Here is an 18,566-nt window from a genome sequence, read left to right on the forward strand (position 1 = left end):
CAATTTATCGTCTCCGCCAACGCGAAAGACCCGTGCGCAGTCGAAAGAAACACGGTTGGTTGCATTCGTTGAAAAGAATGTTTTCGCCAAGCGGTCTACACCGGCGACACGCGACACGCGACTCGCGACTCGCGACTCGCGACTCGCGCGACGGAGAATCGTTGGTTCTTGAAAGGATTTCGACGCACGATCATCATTTTTGGAAGTACTTTTATTAAGAAATACTTTGCACTTATTAAATGCCTTATACTCTTAACTCACTTTAATTATAATAATTATTGTTATAGCATTGTCCTATTTTTCTACTTTGAAGCATGCTTCGCTAACACACGTTACACGATCCTAAAATTATAAGCAATTTTTTCCTTAACGTACAGCTTATACGTAAATGAAACAACAATACTTTAATTTCACGAAGCCGACAAGTGCTGAGTTTTTCATGGAAATCTTCGCAACCTACGAAAAATTCTGTACAGAAGTGCATGTATTTTGCAATTCGAAAGTTGGAACGCGCGTATTGCCGTTCCTATAACGTTGATTACCGAATTACCTCGCGCAAGAAATTCCCTTGATATCCTGGATACAAGACTGTACGATCGTAAGCTTTCTCTCCCTCTCTCTCTCTCTTTCTCTTTCTCTCTCTGTCTCTCTCTCTCTCTCTCTCTCTCTCTCTCTCTCTCTCTCTCTCTCTCTCTCTCTCTCTCTCTCTCTCTCTCTCTCTCTCTCTCTCGAAAGATCGGATCGGTAATCGCTGAAACGATGCCGCATCGTCCGCGTTTACCTACACCTCGCATCTTCCGTCGTCCTCTCGCGCCTTTTCTCTGCATTTCTTCCCTTCCGTTCGTCCTCCTCCTCCACCCGTACTACCTTTATTCTCTTCTGCTCTCGCTCCACTCGTCTATTTCTACTTCGTACCGCGTCTGCGCTCCGCCTTCTTCCTCGAATCATGATGAAAATGTAAAAATAATGAGGATAAGAAAAAGAAACAGAAACGCAAATCGATACATTGTTCTTTTTCTTTGCCTCGTTCGATCGGTGATACGGCTCTGTCTCTCAGCGACTGTGATCGCGATCAACGCGCGTTCGCGATGCGCGATCGGAACGAACGACTCGCTTCGCGGGGCTTCGCGCGATATATCATTTGTCTATCTTTTGCCGCTAATCGCTTATTTATTCGTCTACCTGCAACGTATAGACATGTCTTCGTACACGCGTTTCGACCGTGCGTGCGCATCTCGCGTGTATCGCATCGTGCGATGCCGTCAAGTCGTTCGAATGGAAAAAAGTCTCGGTAAGGATCTCTCGTTTACGCTTTCGATTCGAACGAGTACAGAAAGACAGCTCTTGCGCGACGCGATATCGTGTACATCGTACATCGTACATCATACATCATACATACATACATGCATACATACACACATACATACATACATACATACATACATACATACATACATACGTGTGTGGATGTGTCCTCGTCTCTTGGTCGTGTGCGCGTGCGGTCTCTGCCGTGCGTGCGTGCGTGCGTGTCTCTCTGTGTCTCTCTGTGTCTCTGTCCATGTGTGTCCGTGTTATTGCCGTGTGGCTCTGTGCGTATATACGCGAGAGTACACACGCGTGTGTACAGACACGTATACACGAGGCTTATAGGTACACGCGACGCGCCGTAACGGTTACGCTCGATTGATTAGTCTTAAGGAACCTACGCTTAGAAAATTGGACTTTTTATAGGTTTGTGATTTTGTCAAAAAATATCTGTAGAACGTTCTTCACGGTTCGGATTCGATCAAGGAATCGATCGATCGGTCGGTCGGTTGCGTCGATAACGGAGCCTGCCTGAATGGAGAAATTTTTCAAAATTCCAGCCGCTGCAACACTCGCCATCCCTCCCCTCCAACTTCTCGCACCGTTTATAAGAGTCCGTTTATAAACGCGCGCGCGCGCACATTCCGAAAGCACGTTCGAATACGTTCAAGTAAAATTTCTCTCAGTTTCGCAATATATCATCGGGGAATTTGAAGAATTCGATAAATCACACGGTACAGTGGACAAATGAAAAACCGATCGATCGCCTTCCTTGTCGTTCGCAGGACATTGATCTCGGTAACTGTAAAAAGAAATCTTAATTATAGTGATCGATCGATCGTCGCAATAAGTATAATCGCAAAATTCTATCTACAAATAATAATACCACCTTAAAAGAGTAGTCCGAAGCGATAACCTAATTAAATATAACATAAACTGCCTCAAAATGGCTACGATCTATGCGTTCCTAAGAAAACGTCTATGATAATAATAGTCGTCAAGTGTCGTCCATGCTTCTTTGATTGTTGTTTAGTTTAGTTTAGTTTAGTTTAGTTTACTTTACTTTACTTTACTTTATTTTATTTTATTTTATTTTATTTTATTTTAGTTTATTTTAGTTTAGTTTAGTTTAGTTTAGTTTAGTTTAGTTTACTTTATTTTATTTTATTTTATTTTATTTTATTTTATTTTAGTTTAGTTTACTTTACTTTACTTTACTTTACTTTACTTTACTTTACTTTATTTTAGTTTACTTTATTTTACTTTATTTTACTTTATTTTAACTTTACTTTAACTTTAACTTTAACTTTAACTTTAACTTTAACTTTAACTTTACTTTAGTTTAGTTTAGTTTAGTTACATATTTTAAGGGCATTATAATTCACGTGAGTATGACACGGATTTCCACTAAAAATATTTGTTACATACGCTGAGCATTACTGACTTAAGCACTGTTCTAAGTTCACGTAAAATGTACTGTTATTATTAGAAAACTAATTATTCTTCATTGGTTTGAAATACTGGTTTTTAATAGATCTGTATAAAACCTTTGTCAACTGGAACTTTTTGAACGATGATTCACGCGATACGAACTTTTTAAGCAACAATGCTGTACACACCGATGAAAACGCCAAGAACCTCGCCGCTCGCTTACTCGTTATTTCTTCCGGATCGCGCGACCGAACGATACAACCAAGCTTTAGAGCATTATTCGCGATCTCGATGATCGAGCAAGACAAGTAAGGAAGAGCTTCGAAGAAACAGGATTTAGCATCATCGCGGAAAGAATAAAGGAAGAGCGTTACCGATCGGGGAAAGAGTGTCGATACAGGGTAGAAAATGAAACTGCGGATTCCCAGAAATTCGCGCGAACGAGCTGGAGGAGGAGAGATTAGGACTCGCATCGTACCGCGAGAAATCATTGGTTCATCAAGTTGCCTAACCTAATTTAGTCGTTCCTTTACACGGTATCCAGTATATTGTCGAGTATAAATAAAGTGAGGATTTATCACGAGGCCAGAATAAAAGGCAAATATGTTCTAAATGGTAGGAAATCGTCTATACAACGTTTTACATCGATCGCGCCCATTATTCCTTTCTTCCTTCTCCTCTTCTCTCTCTCTTCTCCTTTCCCATTTCTCTGTCGCCTCCTCATCCCTTTCTTCCTTCTTTTCTTTCGTTTATTTATCTGGCACTCTTCCCCATTTTAGGCTGTTTCACAATTACGGTAATTTATTTTGCTGGATTATTGCATTGCATGGAAAAATATGGCTTTATCCGAATGCTATTTAACAAAGGCAATACACTGTACGGTTACGTTACATTTGTGTTGCTGTATTCTCCGTTTCTGTCTCTGTCCCTGTCTGCTCTGTTTTCTGTTTCCTGTTTCCTGTTTCCTGTTCTCGTGTTCGTGTTCGTGTTCGTGTTCGTGTTCGTGTTCGTGTTCGTGTTCGTTTTCGTTTTCGTTTTGTCCGCCGCAAAAGTGTACCCACGATAGAATGCTCGCCCAACGATTCGTGTTGTTGCTAGACGCATGTTCCCAACAACCCTTCTTAATCGCTACCGTAATAATTTAGGAACATGATTTCTAGTAAAAATATGAATCGATCGCGAGGCGTTGCGCGTCTTTTGTTTTCCGCGCGTGAGCGCGTTCCGATATACTTGGAAAAGTATAGAATCTTTCGGAAAAGGCAAAACCAGGATTCACAAAACTATCGAAACATCTGTATTTGCTCGGTTTTCTGAAAACGCTTTTCTATTCGATTTTCACGCTCGATTACAAGTTGCATGCTAACGCGTGAAAAGCATTCAGCTATACGTCGTCAAGTTTTTCGACAAGTCCAGATTTGTTCGGTAACGAGTACGGAGCATCTAGTCACCGACGATATATACATACTTGCGTGTGTGTGTGCGTGTGTGTGTGTGTGGTCGAGTGTGTCGTATGATGCGTGAGTACACGTGTCGTGTTAATTCCGTGTCAGTGTCCGATTGTGTGTACGTGCATCGCGTGTGTCCGTGCGTGCGCGCCTTCATACATATACATATATGTATATACGTACGGATGAATGTTTATACATTAATCATATATACATAGGTGAATACGTTGGAACGCGAGCACATGTATAAAGGCAGAAAGAAGACTCCTACCACGACAAGGTGCCTACAAAAATATCGGTGTAATAAATTCAGATTTACATTACAAGATTCGACGTGGTTGCGAGTCAGCCGTGTGTGACCAGTCTTGAACGTAGTGACTAAAGTTCGTTCATGGACAAAGCCTACGATCTCGCGACAATTGTAACAAGCATTTCTCAGCCGTAAACTTCTATTCTAACGTCTTGTTTGATTTCGCGTCAAATCAAAGGAAACAATACCTCGCGCGAACAACGTACGAATATTCTATTTGATGTGACCAAAGATAGCGAAAAGTAGATCTCCTAGCAACAATGAACTGTATATCCACAGGTTGGATGTCAAAGATCAACTGAATTGGTACATATGACCGACGTGTTTACACATGTACTTGTATATGTTTTATGCACCCCTAGACCCTTGCTAGCTCGTTGCGTGCTCCGTCTGTTTCTCTGTTTCTCTGTTTCTCTGTTTCTCTGTTTCTCTGTTTCTCGTTTCCCTTTTCCCCTTTCCTCCGTGACCATCATCCCCGTTCGTTCGTCTCTGTTCTGCGTGTCGTGTGTCGTGTGTCCCGCCCGCTTCACTCTCGTGTATCCGTCAGTGCATGTGTGTATCGCTATGTATATAAATACGTAATAAAAAAGAATCTATCCTACGGATACGTATTATCAAAAGATTTTCGAGCGATCGTAAAAATATGGTTCGCGTGACGCGTTCAATCTTTTCTATGAACCGTGGTATGTAAACCTGTTGTAGCAATCTGTGTATAGGACTCAAAAAAATACCTCTTACGCTATCCATGTACGCAAGGTGTATGTGTCACTAAGTAGAAGAACGGAACACGGCCCAAAACTGAACCGTACGAGTGGCCTTCGTCCGCCGCATCGACAGGTGTCACACAGATTTCTTCTCTTTGCTTGTACCGCGACAGGAAAGAAAATCAACGAAAATCCCCAGAAAAACTACTCGATCGAATCAAACGACACGATAAGAGAAATCATTTCGTCGGTGGAACGATAGAAAACCTCGAAATCCTCCATAATCTCTCGAGTCCCGAGAACCGCGCGCGCGCGCGCGCGCGCAATACGTCGCGACAAGTTTCTTCTGCTTCGCTTTCCGTTAGTTTCCTTTTGTCTAGATGCTGCGTCCGAAAGCTCGCGTATGGTGCTGCTTATGTACACGGAGTCGAGCTGTTCTAGACTAAAATCGTACCTATCGTGTACGATACGTACACATTGTCAATTATTCTCTATTAAATTACTATCTTTTGTAAATGCAATAAATGTATGGAGAATAGAATAATTCGGCGGAAACGCGCATTCGCGATGGACACGCGTCACCGCCACAAGTGAATGATCGAGCGAAAAACGGATAACTCAGTGTGAGTCGATAAGCATGGGAAGAATGACAGTCTGGAACAGCTCCGATACGGCAATAAAAAATTTGTTCGATTCAACTCAAGTCTAAAAACTCGCTACTTCTCGTATAGCACTACGGTAGGCTGGAGTTTAGGCTCTCTGGCAAACGATAATTCATCATATGATACGGCGGACTCGCCGGACTGCCTGGCTGACTATTCATGCCAAGATTACTTGAACCGCGACCGCGTTTTCGCCTTTGCAATATACCTTTTCTGACCATGTAGAATCGAATCGTACTTATCGGAATTTTGTATTTTTCCGAAGCAACTTGAAACGTCATACCGCGTGCCACCATATCCGAAGCTTGTTTCAACTCTTCTTCCGAACGTCTTTGTCGTCTCTGGTAGCCTGGAAATCGAACGAACAAACGTATCGTCGCGTGTTCCTGTTCGAAATAACTAGAAAAGTAGTATTAGTTTATCACCTTCGATCGCAGGAAACGGGCTGCTCGGGTTACAATTACTGCTCGGTACCATACTAATCGAATATGGTTTTACATCCTGTTGCTGAGTAAACTGTTCGTCCGGTTCCATCTTTACCATCCCCTGGGTTTCGGTCAGAGTTGCCTCGCAAGCGCTCAGCGCTTTCTCCAAATGCTGCAATGCCTCGCTGTGCTCCATGTTCATGAAATTTGAAGAATTTGGGTTTTGTGAAACCGGAGTAGTAGTATGCGATGTTGCGCTCGTCGTACTGGATGCGGCGATCGACGGAGTTTCGAGGAAATTAGCATTCGAAGCTCCGTCGTCGGACTGAGTTTCCTCTACTTTGAAATTAGACCCATCCTGCTGTGTGGTTGTAGACGGAGCAACGGATGTATTCGAGTCGCATTGCTGGGAGCCACTTTCGCTCAAAGTATTATCGTTCCCTTGAGTGGACAAACCACGAATCTACGACCAAATATATCGTCGTACATTTTCTCAACTTATTTCACCGTTAACGAGTAAAGCTAATAATAGCAATCGTTTACTTATTACCTGTAATACTTCGGCAGCCTGCATTAATTTTCCTAGCTGCTGTTGCTCCACGTACACTTCTCCACGATACATGAACTCTACCAAAGCTTGAAGTTCCCACATTCTCATATCCCTCAAGAAGATGATGGGATGAGTGCACGGTATCTCCAGTAGCAAACGTTCCAAATAATCGCTACAGGCTGACAATACCACCTTGTGACATTTTATCGAGCCTCCGTCGCAAGCCAAAGTGACATCGACGAATTGCTCTGAACTCAACAATTTAGGGAATGCGCTATGCATATTCGATTGATGAGAATTCCAGGAAACGCAAAACTGTTGACGATCCCCGCCAGGATAATTACCCGGGGTATTCAAGATACTTCCACTCTCCATTATGGTACCTTCTTAGAATAATCTTCCTGTCAATGTTAATAAGCAATTCGATTATATTTTATTCGTACTAAAACCGTATATTCTGCTGAAATAAGCTATTCCAAGTAAAACCACCAAAACCTATCGCATCTATTGCCGGTTTTCTCTTGAATATAGAATTTCAGACGTTACTCCTTTGGTAACTTTTCTCAAACCTTCACGTTAACGTATGTTACAAAGTAGACTTACACGACGATAAAAGTAGTATTTCTTTTTCTTTTTCTAAATCACCAAAAATAATACTAAAATCATTTCGACCCGATTAGAATGTAATTCCTCGTTTCTTTTCACCTAGTATTATCAACTGTAGATTCATCACATTTACTAGTATCGATTACCACAACAACAATCAACATTCCGCTTCAAAACCTACAATGAAATATTTATATTACGCGCGCTTCTAGGACAATTAAATCTAATGTTCCCCGATGCGACTCGTATATATTCTTCTCTGCACGTCCACGTACGAGCTTGGCGAATCGTATCAATAAAGAATGCCATCCATTTTATTTTCTATTCGGAATAAGTATGAATTCTCCCAATAATGATCACAATCATACGTATATATACGTATATATACGTATATATATGTACACATATATATATATCTGGTCATGATATATGCGCATACATATATATCATGACCAGAAAAAAAGTAATGAACACAAACAAACCTAACAAAGGAAAGTAGGAAAAGTTAATGAAATATATAGTATTCTATTAATGAAATGTGCAATTATTCCATTCAAATTGTGCACAACACGATCAAAATAATTTCAAGTAAACAATTTATTCGCGAATTCGAGGAGAATTTATCGTGCATATGAAATATAAAAGATCTATCCGAATGCAATACACAAATTAACGATATAATGCAGTCAACAGTGGTTACGAAGAGAAATACTCGCGTTAAAAGAACTTTAACAGAAATTCGTGGCACTATCCGAGAGGAAATATGTAACAAAACAAATCTGTCGTTGATAATATTTCAGTAAATTCTTTGAGAAAAAAAGAGTTCAAACATGAACTCCAGTTACGCGGCGTTTATCGTAATCACGTGTTCAAAGCATACTAGCCGACAGGTTAACCAAAAAATGTACGATGTAGATGGAGAAATATAAAATTTTGTTCCATATAGAAAAATGGTGAAATCTTTGTGGGAGACGCTGTCGGCGTGAGTGCCATCACCCCCCAGGAACGCCTTGAACACAAGTTTAGTCTTTCTTCTTAGTTTACAAATCCGAATCTTATAAACTTCAAGACTCTGGGAATAAAAAATAGAAGGAATTTTCGAGTAAATGGTTTCACTCACGAATTTTCAGCTTTGTCGACTCCTCTCAGATTTTCGCGTCGCTTTCGGGAAGAATCCCTTAAGAAAACATTCATCCGCCGAGATTTGCACTAGCTAGGGGAGCTCGAACAGAAGGGTGGGGGTAGTAAGGCTGGGGGTAGCTTAGTGGAACACTAGCGCACCTCTTGTCTTTCCTGAAAACTCTTACAAACGCTAAACTCCCGAACGCGTATCAAACTGTTCTCTACCGCATTTGCCAGTACACACATCCGCCTACTTCTATATACGTATACCTGGCGCATTCAATGGAAGTGTGCGCTCGCATACGTGTATCCGTTGCTTCTATACATTTTTCTCTTTCAGGCATCTACAGTCAACGCTGTTTCGACTAAACTTTTAAAAGGCTCCCATAGCTTTCACTAAATAGCCAACGGTTTTCACACAAATCTCTCTGTCGTGTGTGAAATTTCTACAGTACGGTTCGACGTTTTGTTCAGAATTTCAGCAGACCTTGTTCACCGTGTAACGTTCACGACAACGTTTCCTGCGTTCGTTTCATTGGTAAACAGTTTCACTGGACATTTTCGAAAATATACTCAAACCAATTACAAAGTGTTCGATGAAATTCAATGTACGCCTAGTTTCATGAAAACACGCCAAAACGTAGAATTTAAATTAAATGCGATCTCCTCGATTTAAGAATGGAACAAGCCACAACAAAACCACGTGACTGTTTTTCAAAAACGCGACAGTATTAGACAATATTTACAACAGCAGAGACAAAAGTGCTTTTAAGTTCATTTCAAAAGAAACGTATTCAATGGAGATGCAAGAAATGAATAGGGTGCTCGGTTTGAACAATTTTAAAAAAAGAATTGTTTCGTGTTCAGACGTATTATAAGTTTGTACACTCCTTATCGACGCACACGGGTCCAATAAGAGTTCTGTCACGTGACTGGCGTACCGTCGGTACGTCATTTTATAACTTACGTTGTTCGAAAATTCAACGGAAATAACAGATTTTACGTGTCGTTTGTCACAAATATTTCTTCTCCTCTACATATGTGTTCGTTTATAGTCACGACAAATCAACAAAATGCCAATGAAAAGAATTTTAAGAAATATCACGCGATCGAAAGTTTCCTTCTCGATCGCATTTCGTCTCTTTATTTTTCAAATTATTGAACAATCGAAATTATGAACATTTAAATCGTAATTAAGTAGTCGTCGGTAAGTAGGAAATAAAGCAACTCTCCGGTAAAGTATTAGATTGTATTTGCAACCAATGGAATATATGTTACAATTTAGTAACTTTTATCCGTGCTTTGGGATTGGTGTAACAAAGTAAAACTTTCGTTCTCAGCGCCATCACAGAAAAAACATTCATTTTATAGATAAATACTGTCGCAAAGACTCCGTCGTTTTCGACAAACACGTAATGCGATAACAAAATATTCAATAAGAGACGAGCCCTATCCATTTTTTAGCCGACAACTATTTTTCCCGCCTATTTCATGATCGTTGTGCTACTCGAGTTAATATCAAAAAAGAAATTTACGTGGAAAAATAGACACGTTATGTTACTCACTCGAAGCAGTGTATTCGAATTCATTTCAAGCAGTAATTACAAATATCCTCTCGTGTCAAGAAAAAATAAACCAATAAGAAATTAGTCACGTGACAAGCAAAGTCGCCCTTATTGTTTTGCACGTCCTATGCAGGTGTAACGAGTATACTTGGTAAATAGAAATTACGAGCATGAATTCTGATTCTTTTCTAGAATAATGTTCCAAAATCGTTCATTTGCCCATCAAGGTTTTAAGTTTGTACGGATTAACGCAGACCATATATGTACCATATAATAGTTCTCACTCGTAATGTAAGTACGAATATTGATCAAGTGTTTACATATTACTCAAGAAGGTGTAAAATATATTAGTTTTCGTAAAATTCCAAGTATGTCGAAAATAACTGGATACGATACGCATGATGACGGGCCAGGTTTTGTTGGTATCAGATTTTGTCAAGAATGCAATAATATGTTGTATCCTAAAGAAGACAAAGAAAACAAAGTACTAATGTATGCTGTAAGTATGATCGATGAATACCATTTCGCTTTCGGAAATATTTCAATCCTTGATACATGTTTCAGTGCAGAAATTGTGATTTTAAGCAATTGGCTGACAGTAATTGTATATACGTGAACAAAATTATGCATGAAATTGAGTAAGTATCTTTAATGCTAATACAATAGATCTTTGTTTACTGTCATTGTAAATAAAAATGACAAATTTACAATATTTTCACCAATTCAATTTTTATTGAAAATTCTTTTTTTTTCAGTGAACTAACACATATCGTAGCAGACGTAATATCTGATCCCACTTTACCAAGAACAGAAGAACATCCGTGTCCTAAATGTAATCACAGAGAAGCTGTATTTTTCCAAGCACAAACGAGACGAGCAGAAGAAGAAATGAGGTTATATTATGTGTGTACTAATCAGCATTGTTCTCATAGATGGACAGAATAAAATTTAACAATATTTTTCTCTCAGTATTTTGATATACATTGTAATTAAATATTTGAAATACCTTTAAAAATTAAATTTCAATATACTTTTCCCCTCCTTCGATATATGCATATTTACGTGAAAAAGTAAAAACATCTTTTCGATTTAATTAACAGTAAGTGTAGTTGCATACGTCAGTCGAGAATTTACAAATGCAAACAAGTTTCATAAATTTGTATTTCGTAAGTACATAATCATAGAGGGCTAATGAACCAATCGAATCGCTGAACAGTGTGGTCGAATCGTTTGGTTTGTTAAAACAGAAAATCTTTTCTATTCTTAAAACTTAACTTATCTTGCTGAAATTTCTCGTTTATTAATCGAATATCGGATATCTACGAAATGTATAACCTTCGCATCACTACTTTTGTTTGATTGTGTATGTGAACGCATTTCACGAAGTCGGTGTCGTTTCTAACCAACATCTAGGTACTTCAAGTTATTTTCACTAGAAAAACGAATGTACGCCACTTCCATCGTTACGTTTAAAAAGATTTTTCAGTTCGTCAAAAACGACAGTAGCGTTAGTAAGAAATAGCCGTGTTATGTCTCAGAATGTGTTTTCCTTCTAATAATATCAATAGAACGTTCATTTGAGGACGTTACATTTGATTAATGGGTGCATCGCATGCGACGAAGATTACAGAAAAAATGGAGAAGTATGAGGAATCTATTTACTGATCTTGATCGTTATCTGCATTTAAGGTCAATTCAAAGCTATCCGTTTCCGAATATTATTTCAGATCTCAAAATTCCAACAAACAAGGAAATTTGGTGGCTCAATCGCATGCAAGTAGCAGTGCAAGACCACTGTCAATTGAAGGCCCTTCAAACACAAATAATACCGATATGCAAATGTTAACGGCAACGTCAAATCAACCCAGACAGCCAAGAAATTTGCAGGGTTTATTGAGATATGCTATGGAAGCAACAAATTCTCAAGATTCTCTTAATAGTACTCAATTGAATCCAATGGACAAAGAAGTGGGTATAATATTTATAAATTGTTAGATACCGCGCGTATAATTTCAATATATTACATTCACATGTAATTACAGAGACAACAATTTTTAAGAGAGGCAATTTCTTCTTTGTCGTGTAATGTTATAGAAGAATTACAGAAAAGCATTAAAACTTTATCCAATGTTGTTGACCTTCGTCCAGACGATGATACTTCGCAACAAGAAGCTGCTTTAGAAAGAATCTCAGATTATGTGGATAATATAGATGTTGCGAATGATTTCTATAAAATTGGAGGTTTCTCAATTTTTGGTCCATGTTTAAATTCTCCACATAGCAGCATCAGATGGAGAGCAGCAGATGTAATAGCTGAATTAGCTCAGAATAATCCCTTTTGCCAAGACAAATTTTTAGAAACTGGTTTATTTCCTGTATTGTTGAATATGGTAGACACAGATCCTGCGGAAACTGCCAGGATCAAAGCTTTGTATGCTGTATCTTGTAAGTACAGGTCTCGTTCACTTAAATAGGAGCTACATATGTTTCCTCGTGGAACTCGCTAAAAATGTGAATTTTAAATATATAGGCATAGTTCGTGAACATCCACTGTCCCTGAAATACATGGATATAAATGATGGATACTCTGTACTTTTGAGAGCTATGCAAAGTTCCGTGAAAAAGCTACAGATTAAATCTACTTTCCTTCTATGTTCTCTTTGTAATGAGGAAAATATGAATGATCTGAAACTTATGCTAATTAATATGGGTTTAGTAGAACAAGCAACTGGGTCATTAGCCACCAGTGAACTACTTCCAGAAATTAGGTATTGTATTTTTTCTCCACTTTCTTTGCATAATTTAATGGATCACAATACGGTATTTATCATTTTAGGGACCAGTTGTTGAATATTCTCGATGGTTTGACCAAAAATGATTTTCTCCCAGCCTTAAATGAATGTAGGCGTCCAGAACTTCGTTTACAGTCCACACTGAAACGTGCTATAAAGGATCTAGAACAGGAAGAGAATCTGGATCAGGTAGAGGTGTGCTACCGGTTATTAAACAAATTATTCCCCGAACATGATACAAGTCAAGAGAGATAATCGGTGTTCAATGATATTGGAAATTTCTTTTTATGTGTATTAAGTTTGTACATTACTGGATATTGGTGTTAATAAAGAAACTTAAATATATTTTATATATTATGTATCGCATATTTTAATTTGCGCAGTAACAATTGTCACTATTGTAAATGAAATCCAAGATTTGATGTATAAGAAAATTGCTTTTAAAGAACCTGTACTGTAAATCAATTGAAATACTGTTAATTTGTAAAACAATAAACAAAATCATTTATTGCAGTTACAGCGCTACGCGTTATTTCTATACAATATAATAAACATACATACGTTTCTCTGTAATTGTAATTTTGCATGAAAAATATCATATGTACTGAAAATGTAAATGCGGAACAGTGAAAATTACGAAATACGTTATGTGAACTTCACCGTAGCATTGTTACTTAAATTTAAATGTACTATTTCTGTCACGATAGTAACAGAAGTTTTCTCAAAATGTCACATCGCAACTGATACTATATGTATTTTTTATAACGATGTTACATAAGAACGAACGTGTATCAAGTAAAACTATTGAAAATTATTAATCGTACATTAATTGTTAAACTTGAGAAAAATGTACGAATTCATTTGTGTTAATTAATCTGAAAAGTATTTGTAATACACGTGTAAGGTGACAAGCGTGTACAGTTTTGGTGCACGTACCTTCATGCTGTGATTTAAAAGTTTATATCAAATACAAAAATCAGTAGACATGGCCGATGAAAAACTGAAAAATCAAGTAGAGGATCAAGAATTAAATGACCTATTAGACAGTAAGTAATTAATCTGTTTAGTAAAGCATAATTAAATTAATGTATTACAGGAGTTTTATAACCTTAACATGATCCTGTTGGGACAAATATTTTTCTCTGATTGATATTTTTAGTGAAACTTGAGTTCAATTCATTTGATTTCTTTATCGGAATTATAAAAATGATTAATCAATTATTTTTTGTTACCTCGCAAACGTTTGTTGACGATTTACAAAATAATTTCTTTGTTATGTAATCCACACAAACATTCTTTTGGACGAACAAACGAAATTAGAACATTGTTAACATTACATATTATGCATTGTTTAATGCTACAGATATTTGTGGTGTTCATTTAGTTTATAATATTACAGGTGCTTTAAAAGATTTCACTAAAGACCAAAATGTAGATAAAACAGACGACAAAAAGGAATCTTTAGAAGTCACAACAGAGAAAAACTCTTTTGAATCGTTAGAAGATGCTTGGACTGCAGACTTTATCGAAGAAGCTGCTGATCAGTTTGAGAAGAATCTGCAAAATTTAATGAAAAACGGTAAAGGCTTCTGAAATGTTTCAACAAGATGTTAGTCTAATATTTTTTATTAGGATCGGATGGTGAATTGGGTGCTTCTTTTCAAAAAATGGCACAAACAATTGCAAGTGTAATATCAGATGAAGGTAACACCGACAAAGATAGCACCGGTACAGACTTTGAAACTGCTATTGCTCGAGCATTAAACGACCTATCTGCAACATCCGAATCATTACAAGTATTTATAATGCAATATAAATATCACTTTACCTTAATTCATTGTATTTCAAAGAACAGTACCTTATAAAACCGTTACACTATAGAATGAAGCTGACTTGTCCGAAATGCTTGGACAAGCATCTTTGGATGATGGACCCGGTGCTATTCTACCGATCATGCAAGGAATGCTGCAACACTTGTTGTCGAAGGAAATTCTGTACCCATCATTGAAAGAATTGGTCGATAAATATCCCGAGTGGTTAGAAGGGAAGAAAGCAACATTGTCATCTAATGATCTACACAAATTCACTAAGCAATTGGAATTAATGCAACAGGTGAGCAACGAAAACATTTTCGTAGAAAAGACTGATAACGTTACTATCGTATTCGTGCATTTTACGCATTTGGTAGGTATGTACTGAACTAGAAAAGGAAAAAGACGAAGACACCGAAGAACTGAAGAAAAAACGTTTGGAAACTGTAATATCGCTTATGCAAGAAGTGCTAGGGTACGGACAGTTACCCGAAGAGCTTATAGGAGAACAAACAATGCCTTTTCAAGTTGATGCCGAAGGGGATCCTGTCATTCCAGCGTTACTTCGTGGCATGGATTCACCGCAAAATTGTCGATTAATGTAAACGAATTTTCATCATTATTTCTCGCGAAAGGAAAATGGAGATATCGAATGAACATATAGCAGGGCTTACAACTTAATAATATTTGAAACATGTACATTCTATTTGTACGTATAGTCGATAAGTGGTAAACTATTTAATAGGCTTATTATTCTTGATAATGACATTATCAGGAAGGAATCGTGTCTGTAAATAAATAAAAACACGTGTACGTGTGTCTGTAAGTTTTAGAATTTGTACATGTATATATATACATATTATGTATATATATATAGATGTTGATATACGTACAAAGTTAATACGGTGGTATTACGTTTAAACCCGAATTTTGTAATTGTATGTTTTAACCTGTGGGAAATAACATTCCATTGTTTTAAATGGTATTTTAATACATCACGATTTCCGCAATAACTAAATTCTATCGATCCAAGGAATCAATATAATATTTCTATTTGATGTTCGATCATTGAACGGGTGTTTACATCTTCTCTCTATTCGTAGACAGCTTTGTGTTACATGGGAACCACAACGATAGACTTGCCGTTGTAAGACTATTGCTTAGACATATTTAAAATTTGAACGACAATCGATGCTTTTGAATGCACATGTTGCTAATTTATAGAGGAGAGAGCGCCTCCACTCCTGGTAAGACTTTTCCTTCGAGGAGTTCCAAGCTGGCACCGCCCCCGGTGCTTACATGGCTTACTTTATCCTCGGTTTTCCATTTAGCAGCACACGTGGCTGTATCACCACCTCCAATTATGGTAATAGCACCCCGCGATGTAGCATTAACAACATCATCCATGAGGCCCTTTGTACCTTTGCTGAACTGTTCAAATTCAAAAACACCTGCTGGGCCATTCCACACAATAGTTTTCGCTCTTTTAATCGGTTCTGCGAATTGTATTGTACATCAGTATACACTCGGGCATTTATTTTTCATGCTACTAGATTGCATTCTATAAGATAAATACAAGATTGAAAGGAAAAAAGGATAAGCGTCCATACTACGTACCGCTAAATAATTCTCGTGATTTTGGTCCAACATCGAGACCCATCCAACCGTCCGGTATGCCGTTTTCTAAATCCGCTGAGCCGACAGCAGCATTTTCCGCGAATTTATCCGCAGTAATAAAATCGACTGGCAGATGTATTTGAACTTTGTTCTTCTCAGCCTTTGACAATAGGTCGTTGACTATTTTTGCACCTTCTTCGTCGAATAACGAATTGCCTATCTAACTTGAAAAATATTATACGCTGAAGTTGACGTTTAAATTGACGCACAAATCAATGCGTAGTTGATTCGATTATTGAATATCAGGAAAAGAAAGGGAAAAAATATTGTTGTATGACATTCACCTTCATATTTTTTGATACTTTTAAGAAAGTATACGCCATTCCACCTCCAATAATCATTTCATTAACTTTATCTAGCATATTATTTATCAATTGTATTTTATCAGCAACTTTCGCGCCTCCTAGTATAGCCAAAAATGGCCTTTCAGGATTATCTAACGCTTTAGCGAAGTAGTCCAATTCTTTCTTCAAAAGAAAACCACTAGCTCTCGTTTCATATCCCTCTCCCATCATCGAACTGTGAGCTCGATGCGCAGTACCGAACGCATCGTTGACATAAATGTCTCCAAGTTTTCTTAAGGACTTTCTAAATTCCAAGACTTTTTCTTTATCCGCTTTAATCTGCAAGAAAAAGAGTACTATCGAATAGAGTACGATCGAATGGACGAAAGAAAGGAAGAAGGTAGTGGAAAGCTCGTACTTTACTTCCATCGGGTCCCACTCCTTTCCCTTCCTCTTCTACGTGGAACCTTAAATTTTCTAGCAAGATGATGGTTCCAGGCGCAGGGTTGGCGCAAGCAGCTTCCACCTCCGATCCGATGCAATCGTTCAGAAACAAAACCTCTTTTCCAAGTAACGACTTTAATTCTTCGGCGACTGGTTTTAAAGTGTATTTCATATCCGGTTTACCGTCCGGACGTCCCAAATGTGACATTAATACAACGGACTTTGCATTTTTCTCGAGGGCGTATTTAACGGTATCCAACGCGGCTACGATTCGTTGGTTATTAGTTATTTTACCATCCTTTAACGGCACATTGAAGTCTACCCTGTAACGTGACCGAGTAAATTTGTAAAACAATCGGTAAAACAAATACTATCGTCTTTGTAGAATAATGAAAAATTGTTTGACCGGCTTCCGATAGTTTTCGGTGTAACTCGGTTGACGCATCGAGGTTACGTCTCGAAATGCGAGGTTTCGTGCGAAGATTTGTGGTTGTTTGAACGCAGAGTTCAAAGAGTGGTTGAAACGAAATTGAGGAAAGTACGATTAAAGAATAGACGTGTACCGTATCAGAATCCGTTTGCCCGTCAGATCCACTTTGTCGATGCTGAGCTTATTCAATGCCATAACTTTGCGAGTGAAATGTGAAATTGGCTTTGAAATAATTCTCGCTTGAACGTTCAATGTTTCGACGATGTATCGAAAGTTGGATAACCTCCGTTCGGTAGCACAAGTTGCGACAAAAGTCTCGACTACCTTTCGGGACGTTTTATCACCGGAACACTTTGAGTCGACAAAGTCAAAGCAAGGTCGACGAATGTAGCGACCTCCTACGAGTATTCGAGCCGCGCGCATCGAACGTGGATTAACCGTTTCGAATGTGGTTACTATAGTACATGTACGCGCTAGTTGGTCATTGCGTTGTTTTATTCTGAAAAAAGTGTCGAGTTATTATATGTGCAGCTTCTATCAACGGATACAGAACTACTCGTCTTTCTACACCTTTCTCGTTATTCCGATTTTCCTCGATGTACAGATACCGTGCGATGTTCCCGGTAAAGTCCGCGAGCAGTCCGGAGTCGAACCTAGGAAACCTGGACCAGGCGAAGATACTCGACGGAAATTTGTTTAGTTTAGTAATTTCTATCATTTCGCCGCACACGAGCAAACAAACCAATTGTACGCGATGTTTGTTCTTTGTTATCCAGAGAGAGCCTGTTCCAGTCGAAGCAATCGCGTTGCCAATCGTAACTGAGATTCATGAACGATTCCTGTTTCGATTCGAACATTCTGGAACGTCGCGATTGAAACGAATGATTCTCCAACTGGAATGTCACCGTCGCTTCCGGTTCATCCGTCTTTGCACGCGTAATCCGATGCACGTTACGCGATTACGCGTGAAAAGTCAGACTGGAAGTCTCCGCGAGTCGGAGAG

General features: G+C 38.4%; 5 protein-coding genes across 10 annotated transcripts; 3 read left to right on the forward strand and 2 right to left on the reverse strand.

The window, feature by feature from the left end:
• Positions 1-190: 190 nt before the first annotated feature.
• LOC116424687 (uncharacterized) lies at positions 191-9,247 on the reverse strand. Of its 4 annotated transcripts, none has more exons than XM_031971409.2 (5): positions 8,559-9,247; positions 7,436-7,615; positions 6,833-7,233; positions 6,283-6,745; positions 191-6,206 (listed from the first exon to the last, which is right to left on the reverse strand). In XM_031971409.2, the coding sequence occupies exons 3-5, from the start codon at positions 7,205-7,207 to the stop codon at positions 5,929-5,931; spliced, it is 1,116 nt and encodes a 371-aa protein (XP_031827269.1). In that variant the 5' UTR covers positions 7,208-7,233; positions 7,436-7,615; positions 8,559-9,247; the 3' UTR covers positions 191-5,928. The 4 variants fall into 4 exon arrangements, with proteins under 4 accessions (XP_031827269.1, XP_076223936.1, XP_031827268.1 ...); XM_076367821.1 differs by lacking the exon at positions 8,559-9,247 and adding an exon at positions 8,155-8,548; XM_031971408.2 differs by lacking the exon at positions 8,559-9,247 and adding an exon at positions 7,921-8,548.
• A 680-nt stretch (positions 9,248-9,927) lies between these two features.
• On the forward strand, positions 9,928-11,106 carry RpII15 (RNA polymerase II subunit RpII15). 3 transcript variants are annotated; one of them, XM_031971360.2, is made up of 5 exons: positions 9,930-10,276; positions 10,353-10,416; positions 10,495-10,624; positions 10,690-10,763; positions 10,881-11,106. In XM_031971360.2, the coding sequence occupies exons 3-5, from the start codon at positions 10,496-10,498 to the stop codon at positions 11,068-11,070; spliced, it is 393 nt and encodes a 130-aa protein (XP_031827220.1). In that variant the 5' UTR covers positions 9,930-10,276; positions 10,353-10,416; position 10,495; the 3' UTR covers positions 11,071-11,106. The 3 variants fall into 3 exon arrangements, with proteins under 3 accessions (XP_031827219.1, XP_031827220.1, XP_031827218.1); XM_031971359.2 differs by having other exon boundaries at positions 9,928-10,416; positions 10,477-10,624; XM_031971358.2 differs by having other exon boundaries at positions 9,931-10,416.
• A 187-nt stretch (positions 11,107-11,293) lies between these two features.
• On the forward strand, positions 11,294-13,269 carry LOC116424658 (hsp70-binding protein 1). Its single transcript, XM_031971339.2, has 5 exons — positions 11,294-11,768; positions 11,853-12,093; positions 12,168-12,570; positions 12,656-12,893; positions 12,962-13,269. Exons 1-5 carry the CDS (start codon positions 11,725-11,727, stop codon positions 13,170-13,172), a joined length of 1,137 nt encoding a protein of 378 aa, XP_031827199.1. The 5' UTR covers positions 11,294-11,724; the 3' UTR covers positions 13,173-13,269.
• Positions 13,270-13,549: 280 nt separating this feature from the next.
• On the forward strand, positions 13,550-15,541 carry Pex19 (peroxisomal biogenesis factor 19). The gene is made up of 5 exons (XM_031971352.2): positions 13,550-13,963; positions 14,317-14,496; positions 14,550-14,713; positions 14,799-15,029; positions 15,106-15,541. The coding sequence occupies exons 1-5, from the start codon at positions 13,903-13,905 to the stop codon at positions 15,331-15,333; spliced, it is 864 nt and encodes a 287-aa protein (XP_031827212.1). The 5' UTR covers positions 13,550-13,902; the 3' UTR covers positions 15,334-15,541.
• Positions 15,542-15,755: 214 nt separating this feature from the next.
• Positions 15,756-17,960, reverse strand: Pgk (phosphoglycerate kinase). Its single transcript, XM_031971334.2, has 5 exons — positions 17,697-17,960; positions 17,108-17,456; positions 16,690-17,028; positions 16,346-16,565; positions 15,756-16,224 (listed from the first exon to the last, which is right to left on the reverse strand). The coding sequence occupies exons 1-5, from the start codon at positions 17,756-17,758 to the stop codon at positions 15,947-15,949; spliced, it is 1,248 nt and encodes a 415-aa protein (XP_031827194.1). The 5' UTR covers positions 17,759-17,960; the 3' UTR covers positions 15,756-15,946.
• Positions 17,961-18,566: the final 606 nt, after the last annotated feature.

The sequence above is a fragment of the Nomia melanderi genome, chromosome 5 (genome assembly GCF_051020985.1).
Source record: "Nomia melanderi isolate GNS246 chromosome 5, iyNomMela1, whole genome shotgun sequence".
Taxonomy (NCBI): Eukaryota; Metazoa; Arthropoda; class Insecta; order Hymenoptera; family Halictidae; genus Nomia; species Nomia melanderi.

Bases quoted from the DNA above. Each gene is read 5' to 3' on its own strand.
- LOC116424687 (XM_031971409.2), bottom strand. From the start codon at position 7,207: ATGGAGAGTGGAAGTATCTTGAATACCCCGGGTAATTATCCTGGCGGG. The intron at 6,746-6,832 runs GTAATAAGTAAA...ATTTGGTCGTAG, and splicing joins AGGCTGCCGAAGTATTACAG to ATTCGTGGTTTGTCCACTCA. The intron at 6,207-6,282 runs GTGATAAACTAA...TTCGATTTCCAG, and splicing joins CCCGTTTCCTGCGATCGAAG to GCTACCAGAGACGACAAAGA.
- Pgk (XM_031971334.2), bottom strand. From the start codon at position 17,758: ATGGCATTGAATAAGCTCAGCATCGACAAAGTGGATCTGACGGGCAAA. The intron at 17,457-17,696 runs GTACACGTCTAT...GTCACGTTACAG, and splicing joins GGCAAACGGATTCTGATACG to GGTAGACTTCAATGTGCCGT. The intron at 16,225-16,345 runs GTACGTAGTATG...TACAATTCGCAG, and splicing joins ATCACGAGAATTATTTAGCG to AACCGATTAAAAGAGCGAAA.
- Pex19 (XM_031971352.2), top strand. From the start codon at position 13,903: ATGGCCGATGAAAAACTGAAAAATCAAGTAGAGGATCAAGAATTAAAT. The intron at 14,714-14,798 runs GTATTTATAATG...GTTACACTATAG, and splicing joins CAACATCCGAATCATTACAA to AATGAAGCTGACTTGTCCGA. The intron at 15,030-15,105 runs GTGAGCAACGAA...CGCATTTGGTAG, and splicing joins AATTGGAATTAATGCAACAG to GTATGTACTGAACTAGAAAA.
- RpII15 (XM_031971359.2), top strand. From the start codon at position 10,496: ATGTCGAAAATAACTGGATACGATACGCATGATGACGGGCCAGGTTTT. The intron at 10,625-10,689 runs GTAAGTATGATC...TACATGTTTCAG, and splicing joins ACAAAGTACTAATGTATGCT to TGCAGAAATTGTGATTTTAA. The intron at 10,764-10,880 runs GTAAGTATCTTT...TTTTTTTTTCAG, and splicing joins AAAATTATGCATGAAATTGA to TGAACTAACACATATCGTAG.
- LOC116424658 (XM_031971339.2), top strand. From the start codon at position 11,725: ATGGGTGCATCGCATGCGACGAAGATTACAGAAAAAATGGAGAA. The intron at 12,571-12,655 runs GTAAGTACAGGT...TTAAATATATAG, and splicing joins AGCTTTGTATGCTGTATCTT to GCATAGTTCGTGAACATCCA. The intron at 12,894-12,961 runs GTATTGTATTTT...TTATCATTTTAG, and splicing joins GAACTACTTCCAGAAATTAG to GGACCAGTTGTTGAATATTC.